Genomic DNA, 13,457 nt, shown 5'->3' with positions numbered 1-13,457 from the left:
TGCCATCCGGCAGACGACTGAGAAGCCTCCGAGCTCGAAGCTGTAGGCTGAGAGACAGCTTCATCCATCAGGCTGTCAGGAAGCTGAACTCTCTCCCGGCCCCCCCCCCCTTCTCACTCTGCCCTGCAATCTGAACTGAACTGTGAACTGAGACACTACACCCCCCCCCCCCCACTCACCCACACACACACACACACACACACACACACACACACACACACACACACACACACACACACACACACACACACACACACACACACACACACACACACACACACACACCATCTATCACTTAGCCACTTTACTCCGGACTCAAAATGCTGCTAACTGTTTTAACTGTTTACACTGTTTACATTGCACTTTGCACTCCCATCTGAATACTTGAATACTTACGTTGCAATACTGTATATACAATAGATAGATATTATAGATATTCTGGTAATATCTTCTTCCCCTGTATATTTTTCCCCCCCCTCATGCGACTGTTTAAATTGTTGTCTTTTTTATTCTTCTTTTACACTTTATATTTATAGACACCGTGGATGTGAGAGGAACGTAATTTCGTCCACCTGTATGTCCTGTACAAACAGTTGTTTGACAATAAAGCTGACTTTGACTTTGACTTTGACTTATGCACTGTGAAACTGAATGTAATATTTGTTTTGCACTAAGAATGTTAAATAAAATTTAATTTAACTAATTTATTCCTTTTGTTTATTTATTTATTATTTATTATTTAAGTATGTATTTAATTACAATTAAATTAAATGAGTAGCAACTTGATTTGATTTGATTTTTATTAAGGATCCCCATTAGCTGGTTGCCTCAACAACCCACTAGTCTTCCTGGGGTCCACAATTCAATACAATTACAAGTAAAAGCATATAATTATAACTACACAATACAGAAAAAAATAAAAGTATCAATAAAAAAACAAGCAAACAATTTACAGTCACAGAATAATAATTACCATATAAATATAACAAACAAATCATCAATGAGCAAACTAATTTAAAAACTCAGATAAAATATTACTCTCTTTTTAAAAACCTGTTTACTTTCAATGCTGGTGAGAATTCGAGGCAGGTTATTCCAGAGCGATAAAGATCTATAAATAAAAGATTTCCGCAAAGCATTCTTCCTGGGACGAGGGAGTACAAAATGCCCCTCACTGGATGCCCTGGTATTGTGATTATGTATAGTGCTACTGTGAACTATTTGGGCCATGAGAAAAGCAGGAGTTTTACTACCGGTTACTGATTTGAACAATAGAAGAGTATTAGCCAACAACCTGTTCTGCACTGTTAGCCAGGAAAGAGAAGCATGCATTTGGTTCACATTGGTTCTTAGTGAACAACCAAGAACCAGCCTTGCTGCCCTATTCTGGACAATCTGGAGCTTACTGATCTCACCACTTGCAGCAGACGCCCAGACTGTAGAACAATAGTCAATATGACACAAGACTAAACTCTTAACAATTTGACAAAGAAGAGGTGGATCAGCAAAACCAGCACATTTCCTGGAAATACCAACAGCCTTCCCATCTTTGTAACTATATCACTGATATGATTTGACCAGGATAGAGTGCAGTCCAGCATCACTCCAAGGAGCTTGGCACTTCTGACCTGTTGAACTGTTGAAATACCTAGCCTCAAATCCAACTTTGGGTCACAAGATAACCCTTGCCTAGTCCCCAATATAATACTTTTTGTTTTTGAGGTGTTAAGGACAAGTCTGTTACATACTGTCCAGTCATGCACAGCTTTTACTTCCTCACTCAATACTACATTAAGTACACTGCATGATGGTGCAGCATGATATAAGGTTGCATCATCAGCATAAAGAACCAATCTTGCACGCCCGGTAGCCCAAGGTAAATCATTGGTGAATATAGAAAAAAGTAAAGGTCCTAGGCAACTTCCCTGTGGAACACCACAATCCAAACTTCTGCTATTAGACAAGCTGCCATTAAGATACACCTGTTGTGATCTTGAGGACAAATAACTCTGTATCCACATTAAACTTGAAGTATTAAAACCATAACATTTAAGTTTCTCAATTAAAAGAGAGTGGTCAATCATGTCAAATGCAGCACTAAAATCTAACAGCACAGCTCCAACCAACATAGAATTATCTATAGCATTAAGCCAATCGTCCGTCATTTGTATAAGAGCCGTGGACGTAGAGTGGCCCGTTCTATATGCATGTTGAGAATCAGTTGCTAGCCCATTTGATTGAAAGTAAGCTTGAATTTGTGCATACACACATTTCTCCAGTATTTTACATAACCCAGGTAGGATGCTTATTGGTCTAGAATTGCCCTCATTGAAAGCCAATTTGGTATCCTTATGTAGAGGAGTAACCTTAGCCACCTTCCATATCTTTGGACACAGGCCCACTTGTAAACATTTATTAAAAATATGACAAACAGGCACTGATATGATACCAGCAGTCATTTTCAGTAATTTACTATCCAGGTTGTCTACACCAGCTACTTTGTTGTCAGGAAGAGAGTGTAGTAACCTCTCAACCTCACTGACTTCAACCTGATGAAAATTGAATTCACAGTCCTTATTATCCATTATAATATTCCTAATGAGGTCAGCTGATTTGTTGTTATTGGATATATGCATACCATGCCTTAATTGAGATACCTTGTCAACATAATAGTTATTAAAATGATTGGCAATGTCACATGGCTTAGTGAGTACCAACCCATTTGATTCCACAAAAGGTGTACAGACATTGTTCTTTCTACCCATGATTTCATTCAAAACATTCCATAAGTTTTTGCTATCATATCTCACATCATATAACCTCTGTTTGTAATATTCCCTTTTTTTTCAGTTTGTTTAACTTTGTGACCTGGTTTCTTAAGGAACAGTACTTATGCCTGTCATCAATTAAACCAGAGTTGACGGAGGCTTTTTTTACTTCATAACTTGAAAATGCATACTCATTTTGAGTTTGCATAGTAGCAATTTAAAAGTTAATTTTGTTGGATTTAATATTTGGAAAGAATTCTCTCTTTTTTAAAAGAAAAGGGATGCGGCAATAGGAATTGCTTGTGTGTGTGGTGTTCCTACCCGGAGGTTTTAGAGAGACGCGCCGGGAGAAGTTTTTATAGTCATTGAAAGACAGAACAAGCTGAAACATATATATATATATAAATATATTTTAATTTAGTAAAACAACATCAAGTGTTTCATATAGAGAAAGTAAGTCGTTTTTTTCTAGAAATGATTTAATTTTTGCTCCTTTAGTGGAGATTGACGGTGTTTACGTAAGGTCCAAGGCGGAAGTGTACGTCACATAAATGGCGCCGTGCAGCCGGCGGCATTTGAAACATCACGTTAAGAAAACATGGCAGCTCGCTCGCTTCTTTACAAACTTCTACCCGCGTTGCGCCGCGGTTGTCCGTACCGCGCCTCCTTCAGACAGTCGCACCGGGAGGGCCCTGCGCCCGCCGCGCTGACCGGGAAAGTGGACCGGTTCGGGGGAGTGACGGTGGACCTGGCAACCTGCCTGCCAGAGGACATTGGAGAAAGCTGCTTTAGTGCGTTACTGAAAGGTAAATATATTGATATATATTTGCTAATATCCTCATCGATCATGTCGGATTGGACGACACTTGTGATTCCGGGCTATATAAATCAACTTTGATGTATTGATTGATCGTTGGGGTCCGTGCCGCAGGGTCCGTGGCCCGGTGGAAGGAGGAGGGGAAGGTGGCCGTGTGGCTGCGGGTCCCCATCGCCTTGAGCCGCTGCGCTGCAGCCGCCGCCGCCCACGGCTTCGTCTTCCACCACGCCCGCGACCGCCACGCCGTCTTGGCCCTGTGGATGGGGGGAGGGCCGAGCAGACTGCCGGGCTTCGCTACACACCAAGTTGGAGTCGCAGGTAGGACCCCCCGGAAACACCTTTTACCTGCATGGTCCGGTTGTCCCGGGTTACGCTGTATTCCCCAGCGTTAAAATACAGTAGCGTAGTAGTAATAATAATAATAATAATAGATTTTATTTGTAAAAAAGCACTTTATATTGAGTAAACAATCTCAAAGCGCTACAGTGTATTTATAAAAATAAAAAAAAGATAAAGAAATAAATAAAAATAAAAACTAGAACAGCCAAACAGCTATATCTAGTATGCATATAACTAAAAAAAAAGGCTTTTTTAAAAAGAAGGACTTTTAAGCATCCACAGTCTGTGGTGCCCTCAGGTGGTCAGGGAGAGCGTTCCACAGACTGGGCGCGTCTGTGGAACCTAAGTATTCATTAAAAACAACGCAGAGCTTTTACTTAACCGGTGATATTTTGGCCACTGTTATCATTACACCCAGTTTGAACAGTAACACTGTGTTTGATTTGAGGAAAAATAAAACATTGGTCTTTCAATCAAGTGAGTGAACGTTTAAACCAACTTGATTGTCCAAACAGTCGTTAGCCGCTAGCATGCTAATATTAGCATGCTAACTTTGTGGGTACAGTGTACACCTCTGTGCCAAACATTGTTACTCGATGAATGATACCTAATAGTATGCTAGCTTTTTTTTAGCAAATTTTGTAGGTATACACCTCAGCCGTATTTTGGTAATTGATGCATGCTAACATTAGCATGCTAGACTTTTTTTTTAAACACAATTTTCGGGTACAGTAGGCACCTCAGATCAATATATTTTGGTACTTGACACTGTGTTACAGTTGGCATTTTAACAGGCTAGCTTTATTTTAGCTACTTTAAGTGTCATATTTTAGTATTTCTATAATGCTAACTGCATGCCATTGTTTACATGTTAGCATAGGGCTGTTAGCATGCTACCTTTTTAGACATTTTAACAGGTATACACCTAATGCTAATATTAGCATGCTAGCTTTATTTTAGCTAGTTCAAGTGTCCTATTTTAGTATTCCACTAATGCTAACTGCATGCCATTGTTGACATGTCAGCATAGTGCTGTTAGCATGCTAGCTTTTTAGACATTTTAACAGATATACACCTCAGTCATATTTTAGTATTTCTATAATGCTAACTTTTACATGTTAGTGTAGTGCTTTTAGCATGCTACCTTTTTAGACATTTTAACAGGTATACACCTAATGCTAATATTAGCATGCTAGCTTTATTTGAGCTAGTTTAAGTGTCATATTTTAGTATTTCACTAATGCTAACTGCATGCCATTTTTTACTATGTTAGCATGGTTGTCTTCACTCGGGGCCAGACGTCATCATCAGGTCCCAAATATTGATGAATACTTCCAAGAGTTCTGCTTCAGTGGTACAAACTGTACTCATTCCTGTTGTTGTTGTTGTCTGTCGTCAAGGCGCCGTTGTTGACGAGTCCAACGGGAAAGTTCTGGTGGTGCAAGACAGAAACAAGGTGAGTGCTCACCTGCTTTGTGTTAGCAAGCCAGGCTATTTACGTTGTCGCTACCCTGTGTGGACATTGTTGATTGTCACGTCTTGTACGGATGTATTTTGTGGACGCCGTAAGTTTTTGCTGTCGTCCAGCATTCTGTTTCTATTTACTTTGTAGTTAGTTCAGTTTTACTTTCGTTTTGCAAAGCCATTGTCTTTTCCTTTCCCTTTTGGTTTAAGCATTACATACCGTTTTACCTGCACGCTGCCTCCCACTGTGCTCTGCGTATTGGGATCACAACAAACCATCATTGTCTCTACCGACACATTCCGTCTTATACAAAGCAATGCTGCCACCTAGTGGCATGGAGTATTACATGGTTACCCTGCCAAGCTCTACACAGCACAGACACTAAGCAACGGCACATTATTTGCAGATTATAATTATTGATTTGCAAAAAATATTTTTTGGACCAATTAGGTGAAGTTGCATAATCTCCCGCGGCACAGTGGTTGAAAAACACTGGTGTAAATGACTGCTCACCCCATGAAACACATGGGGGTCCAACTGGGTTTCACTGAGGGGCCACATTGCAGTCTTTGCTGCCCTCAGAGGACCACTTGTAACCCTAATAATATAAATGTTTAGGTTTTATTTTTATTTTTTATATGCACCATGAAAAAATGTTTAGGGGTTTATTTATTTTTTACATGCACCATGAAAAAATGTTTAGGGGTTTATTTATTTTTTACATGCACCATGAAAAAATGTTTAGGGGTTTATTTATTTTTTACATGCACCATGAACAAATGTTTAGGGGTTTATTTATTTTTTACATGCACCATAAAAAAAATGTTCAGGGGTTTATTTATTTTTTTACATGCACCATGAAAAAATGTTTAGGGGTTTATTTATTTTTTACATGCACCATGAAAAAATGTTTAGGGGTTTATTTATTTTTTACATGCACCATGAAAAAATGTTTAGGGGTTTATTTATTTTTTACATGCACCATAAAAAAAATGTTTAGGGGTTTATTTATTTTTTACATGCACCATGAAAAAATGTTTAGGGGTTTATTTATTTTTTACATGCACCATGAAAAAATGTTTAGGGGTTTATTTATTTTTTACATGCACCATAAAAAAAATGTTTAGGGGTTTATTTATTTTTTACATGTACCATGAAAAAATGTTTAGGGGTTTATTTATTTTTTACATACACCATAAAAAAATGTTTAGGGGTTTATTTATTTTTTACATGCACCATGAAAAAATGTTTAGGGGTTTATTTATTTTTTACATGCACCATAAAAAATGTTTAGGGGTTTATTTATTTTTTACATGCACCATAAAAAATGTTTAGGGGTTTATTTATTTTTTACATACACCATGACAAAATGTTTAGGGGTTTATTTATTTTTTACATGCACCATGAAAAAATGTTTAGGGGTTTATTTATTTTTTACATGCACCATAAAAAAATGTTTAGGGGTTTATTTATTTTTTACATGCACCATAAAAAATGTTTAGGGGTTTATTTATTTTTTACATGCACCATGAAAAAATGTTTAGGGGTTTATTTATTTTTTACATGCACCATAAAAAAATGTTTAGGGGTTTATTTATTTTTTACATGCACCATGAAAAAATGTTTAGGGGTTTATTTATTTTTTACATGCACCATGAAAAAATGTTTAGGGGTTTATTTATTTTTTACATGCACCATGAAAAAATGTTTAGGGGTTTATTTATTTTTTACATGCACCATGAAAAAATGTTTAGGGGTTTATTTATTTTTCACATGCACCATGAAAAAATGTTTAGGGGTTTATTTATTTTTTTACATACAACATGAAAACATGTTTAGGGGTTTATTTATTTTTTACATGCACGATGAAAAAATGTTTAGGGGTTGTTGTTTTTTTTTACATACAACATGAAAAAATGTTTAGGGGTTTATTTATTTTTTACATGCACCATGAAACAATGTTTAGGGGTTTATTTATTTTTTTACATGCACCATGAAAAAATGTTTAGGGGTTTATTTATTTTTTTACATGCACCATGAAAAAAACTTTTCAGATTTTGCAGTCGCCACTGTTAGTCAGAACTCCTTAGTTGCCATGCACCTCTTTTGGAACTGCATGGAAACTTTTCACCTTTTTTTAAATTAAGTTATAAATATTTTTTTAAATGAAAAAATATATATATAATTTTTTTAAAGTACTTTTTATTTTATTTTCTAAAACAGAGGAATCAAACTAATTTTCACGGTGGACCACAAAGTATGATATTATTCAGTCCCTCCAAGCCTCGTACCTTTTTGCTTTTATGCAATTTTGCTACACATTCTGGCCAAACCAGCACGGTGGTGCAGGGGTTAGTGCGTCTGTCTCACAATACGAAGGTCCAGGGTTCGATCCTGCGCTCCGGATCTTTCTGTGTGGAGTTTGCATGTTCTCCCCGTGACTGCGTGGGTTATTTCTACTCCGGCTTCCTCCCACCTCCAAAGACGTGCACCTGGGGATAGGCCCCTCCCACCTCCATAGATGTGCACCTGGGGATAGGCTCCTCCCACCTCCATAGACGTGCACCTGGGGATAGGTTGATTGGCAACACTAAATGGTCCCTAGTGTGTGAATGTTGTCTGTGTTGTCCCTGTGATGAGGTGGCGACTTGTCCAGGGTGTAAACCGCCTTCCTCCCGAATGCAGTTTATGAATTTATTATGGTATTTTATTATTAATTATTATTAATAATTATTATTAGTATTTTGGTAGGTAATCCTCCTTTTTCATTGTCCCATTTACTCTCTGTAAAGCAGCAGTTCCAATTGGCAGCAAAACAGGCCCAGAGCATAATACTACCACCACCATGCTTGGCGGTAGGCCTGGTGTTCCTGGGATTAAACCTCACCTGTTCTCCTGCAAACATATTGCCTTTTGTCCCCATTTGTAGCTTCCTTGTTTCTAAAATGTCAACCTTCTCGTGCAGACTTTGAACGCCTGGAAGTTCCCCGGCGGTTTGTCCGATCCAGGGGAGAACATCGGTGAGTCCGTTAGCGAGAAGCTAACGCGGTGCTCGCTAAGAAGTCCTGGTACTGGGTGTACTCTACATTCATTGGAAGTGCATACCAGGACAATAACTTTTCTACAATCCAAAGAGCTCATTTTCTAATAATCATAATTGTTAGCATTATAATTTTAGCATGCTAGCTATTTTTCTGCAAGTGTGCACCAAATATTTTCTTAATTGACAAATGCTACCTGTTAGCCTGTTAACGTTAGTAGGCTAGCTTTTTTTTTAGCTAATTTTATGCACCAGAGTCATATTTTGGTGCTCGATATATGCTTTTCTTTTAGAAAATTTTGCAAGTGTACACCTTAGCGTCAAATATTTTCCTAGTTGACAAATGCTACCTGTTAGCATGCTTACTACATTAGTAGGCTCGGGTTTTTTTTGCTAAAATTTTATACACCAGAGTTACATTTTGGTACTTGATATCCATTTTTTAAGCAAATTTTGCAGGTATTTTCTTACTTGACAGTGCTACCTGTTTGCATGCTAATGTTAATAGGCTAGCCTCTTTAGCTAATTGTATAGGTCTACACCAAAGTCATATTTTATATCCTTTTTTTGGTGAAAATTTGGCAAGTATACACTATGGCGTCAAATATTTTGTTACTTGACAAATATACAAATTTTTAAGTTAACATGCTAATGTTAGCGTGCAAAAATATTACATAAAAAAAATAAATATTGCTGAGTAATGTATTTTGGTGCTTGACTCATGCTACAGTTAGCATTTTAGCATGTTAACTTTCGCATTCTAGCTTTTATAACTAAAAGTTTACATTTCAACGTCAGATATTTTGTTACTTGACAAATGCTAACTGCAAAAAAATTGTTACATTTAACATGCTAATGTTGGCATGCAAAATAAAAAAAATTTAAAAATCCATTGCAGAGTAATGTATTTTGGTGCTTGACTCGTGCTACAATTAGCATTTTAGCATGTTAACTTTCGCACGCTAGCTTTTATAACAAAGTATACATGTCAACGTCAAATATTTTGTTACTTGACAAATGCTACCTGCTGAAAAAAATTGAAATAGGTCAAATGCTAATGTTAGCATGTTAACTTTTTCAACAAATTTTTCCAGGTATACACCGCAGAGTAATATATTTTGGTCCTGGACGCATGCTGCAGTTAGTATTTTAGCATGTTAACTTTAGCACGCTAGCTTTTTTTTTCATAGCAAATTGTACATGTCTGCACATTAGTGTCAAATATTTTGTTGCCTGACAAAGCCTACCTGCTAAAAGTTAACATGCTAGTGTTAGCATGCTAACTTTCTCAATTAATTTTTTCAGGTATACATCGCAAAGTAATATATTTTGGTACTTGATTCAAGCTACAGTTGCTATTTAAGCTAATTTTACAGGTATGCTTTTCAGCGTCAAACCCTACCTGCTATAAATGTACTAGCATGCTAACTTTAACACATTTTTTCAGGTATACATCGAAGCGTATTCTATTGTGGTACTTGATTTATGCTACAGTTGGTATTTTAGCACGATAACATTAGCATGCTAGCTTTTTTTTAGCTAATTTTATGCACCAGAGTCATATTTTGGTGCTCGATATATGCTTTTCTTTTAGAAAATTTTGCAAGTGTACACCTTAGCGTCAAATATTTTCCTAGTTGACAAATGCTACCTGTTAGCATGCTTACTACATTAGTAGGCTCGGTTTTTTTTTGCTAAAATTTTATACACCAGAGTTACATTTTGGTACTTGATATCCATTTTTTAAGCAAATTTTGCAGGTATTTTCTTACTTGACAGTGCTACCTGTTTGCATGCTAATGTTAATAGGCTAGCCTCTTTAGCTAATTGTATAGGTCTACACCAAAGTCATATTTTATATCCTTTTTTTGGTGAAAATTTTGCAAGTATACACTATGGCGTCAAATATTTTGTTACTTGACAAATATACACATTTTTAAGTTAACATGCTAATGTTAGCGTGCAAAAATATTACATAAAAAAAAAAATATTGCTGAGTAATGTATTTTGGTGCTTGACTCATGCTACAGTTAGCATTTTAGCATGTTAACTTTCGCATTCTAGCTTTTATAACTAAAAGTTTACATTTCAACGTCAGATATTTGGTTACTTGACAAATGCTAACTGCAAAAAAATTGTTACATTCAACATGCTAATGTTGGCATGCAAAATAAAAAAAAATTAAAAATCAATTTCAGAGTAATGTATTTTGGTGCTTGACTCGTGCTACAATTAGCATTTTAGCATGTTAACTTTCGCACGCTAGCTTTTATAACAAAGTATACATGTCAACGTCAAATATTTTGTTACTTGACAAATGCTACCTGCTGAAAAAAATTGAAATAGGTCAAATGCTAATGTTAGCATGTTAACTTTTTCAACAAATTTTTCCAGGTATACACCGCAGAGTAATATATTTTGGTCCTGGACGCATGCTGCAGTTAGTATTTTAGCATGTTAACTTTAGCACGCTAGCTTTTTTTTTATAGCAAATTGTACATGTCTGCACTTTAGTGTCAAATATTTTGTTGCCTGACAAAGCCTACCTGCTAAAAGTTAACATGCTAGTGTTAGCATGCTAACTTTCTCAATTAATTTTTTCAGGTATACATCGCAAAGTAATATATTTTGGTACTTGATTCAAGCTACAGTTGCTATTTTAGCTAATTTTACAGGTATGCTTTTCAGCGTCAAACCCTACCTGCTATAAATGTACTAGCATGCTAACTTTAACACATTTTTTCAGGTGTACATCGAAGCGTATTCTATCGTGGTACTTGATTTATGCTACAGTTGGTATTTTAGCATGATAACATTAGCATGCTAGCTTTTTTTTAGCTAATTTTATGCACCAGAGTCATATTTTGGTGCTCGATATATGCTTTTCTTTTAGAAAATTTTGCAAGTGTACACCTTAGCGTCAAATATTTTCCTAGTTGACAAATGCTACCTGTTAGCATGCTTACTACATTAGTAGGCTAGGTTTTTTTTTTGCTAAAATTTTATACACCAGAGTTACATTTTGGTACGTGATATCCATTTTTTAAGCAAATTTTGCAGGTATTTTCTTACTTGACAGTGCTACCTGTTTGCATGCTAATGTTAATAGGCTAGCCTCTTTAGCTAATTGTATAGGTCTACACCAAAGTCATATTTTATATCCTTTTTTTGGTGAAAATTTTGCAAGTATACACTATGGCGTCAAATATTTTGTTACTTGACAAATATACAAATTTTTAAGTTAACATGCTAATGTTAGCGTGCTAAAATATTAAATTTTTTCAAAAATATATTGCTGAGTAATGTATTTTGGTGCTTGACTCATGCTACAGTTAGCATTTTAGCATCTTAACTTTTATAACTAAAAGTTTACATTTCAACGTCAGATATTTTGTTACTTGACAAATGCTAAATGCAAAAAAATTGTTAAATTTAACATGCTAATGTTGGCATGCAAAATATTAATTTAAAAAAAAAATCCATTGCAGAGTAATGTATTTTGGTGCTTGACTCATGCTACAATTAGCATTTTAGCATGTTAACTTTCGCACGCTAGCTTTTATAACAAAGTATACATGTCAACGTCAAATATTTTGTTACTTGACAAATGCTACCTGCTGAAAAAAATTGAAATAGGTCAAATGCTAATGTTAGCATGTTAACTTTTTCAACAAATTTTTCCAGGTATACACTGCAGAGTAATATATTTTGGTCCTGGACGCATGCTGCAGTTAGTATTTTAGCATGTTAACTTTAGCACGCTAGCTTTTTTTTTTATAGCAAATTGTACATGTCTGCACTTTAGTGTCAAATATTTTGTTGCCTGACAAAGCCTACCTGCTAAAAGTTAACATGCTAGTGTTAGCATGCTAACTTTCTCAATTAATTTTTTCAGGTATACATCGCAAAGTAATATATTTTGGTACTTGCTTCAAGCTACAGTTGCTATTTTAGCTAATTTTACAGGTATGCTTTTCAGCGTCAAACCCTACCTGCTATAAATGTACTAGCATGCTAACTTTAACACATTTTTTCAGGTATACATCGAACCGTATTCTATTGTGGTACTTGATTTATGCTACAGTTGGTATTTTAGCACGATTACATTAGCATGCTAGCTTTTTTTTAGCTAATTTTGCACGTATACAACTCACTGTAAACAAGCACGTGTTGGTCTGTTAGCCCGTATTTCTTGTTGCTTGACGCTATCTGGCCAGCGTGCTAACTGTTAGCATTTTACTTCGGTTTTGGCAATCTCGTGAAATTTCTAAATTTTCTGGTTCTTTGAGAAAAAAAAAAAATCTGCATTTTGTACTGGTTTTGAAGGTGAAAAGTAGCAAAGCAGTTGTTAAAAAGTCAACCGTGTTTGCAGGCGTGACGGCGGTGCGGGAGGTCTTGGAGGAAACGGGCGTGCACTCGGAGTTCCGGTCCCTGCTGAGCATCCGGCAGCAGCACCAGCACCCGGGCGCCTTCGGCATGTCCGACATGTACATCATCTGCCGCCTCAGCCCGCTCACCTACCACATCCACTTCTGCACCCAGGAGTGTCTGCGCTGCGAGTGGCTGGACCTGGCCCAGCTGGCCCGCACCGCCCAGACCACGCCCGTCACGGCCCGCGTGGCCCGGCTGCTGCTTCACGGCCTGGAGCGAGGCTTCCAGCACATCGACCTCACCAGGGAGGAACTACCGGCCGTCTACTCGGGGATGTTTTACCAGCTCTACCACCGACCGCTGCCTCCGTCTCAGGCCTCTTAGTCCAAGACTGGACCCGGTTTTACTGGCTTGCTGTGCATTAACACTAATCACCAGGACTAGCGACATAAAGAACTGTTTGTTTAGACCAGGTGTGACTTCCAGACGGGAACATTTGACAACCGGTTGACCTCACATTGCGACTAAACACCAGAGCAGAGAAAGCAAACTCCGCATGAAGTAGCAGACTTTGGCAGCTTGTTTGCGTCTCAATCCTAATTCTCACTTTTACCCTCGTCTTAAAGGCCTACTGAAAGCCACTACTACCGACCACGC

The 13,457-nt window shown here is 37.1% G+C and overlaps 1 protein-coding gene across 1 annotated transcript; it reads left to right on the top strand.

The window, feature by feature from the left end:
- The first annotated feature begins 3,184 nt into the window (after positions 1-3,184).
- On the top strand, positions 3,185-13,457 carry nudt6 (nudix (nucleoside diphosphate linked moiety X)-type motif 6). The gene is made up of 5 exons (XM_062039606.1): positions 3,185-3,574; positions 3,700-3,903; positions 5,325-5,380; positions 8,355-8,409; positions 12,802-13,457. The coding sequence occupies exons 1-5, from the start codon at positions 3,367-3,369 to the stop codon at positions 13,182-13,184; spliced, it is 906 nt and encodes a 301-aa protein (XP_061895590.1). The 5' UTR covers positions 3,185-3,366; the 3' UTR covers positions 13,185-13,457.

The sequence above is a fragment of the Entelurus aequoreus genome, linkage group LG28, assembly GCF_033978785.1.
Source record: "Entelurus aequoreus isolate RoL-2023_Sb linkage group LG28, RoL_Eaeq_v1.1, whole genome shotgun sequence".
NCBI lineage: Eukaryota > Metazoa > Chordata > Actinopteri > Syngnathiformes > Syngnathidae > Entelurus > Entelurus aequoreus.
This window is presented reverse-complemented; position numbering and strand designations above follow the sequence as displayed.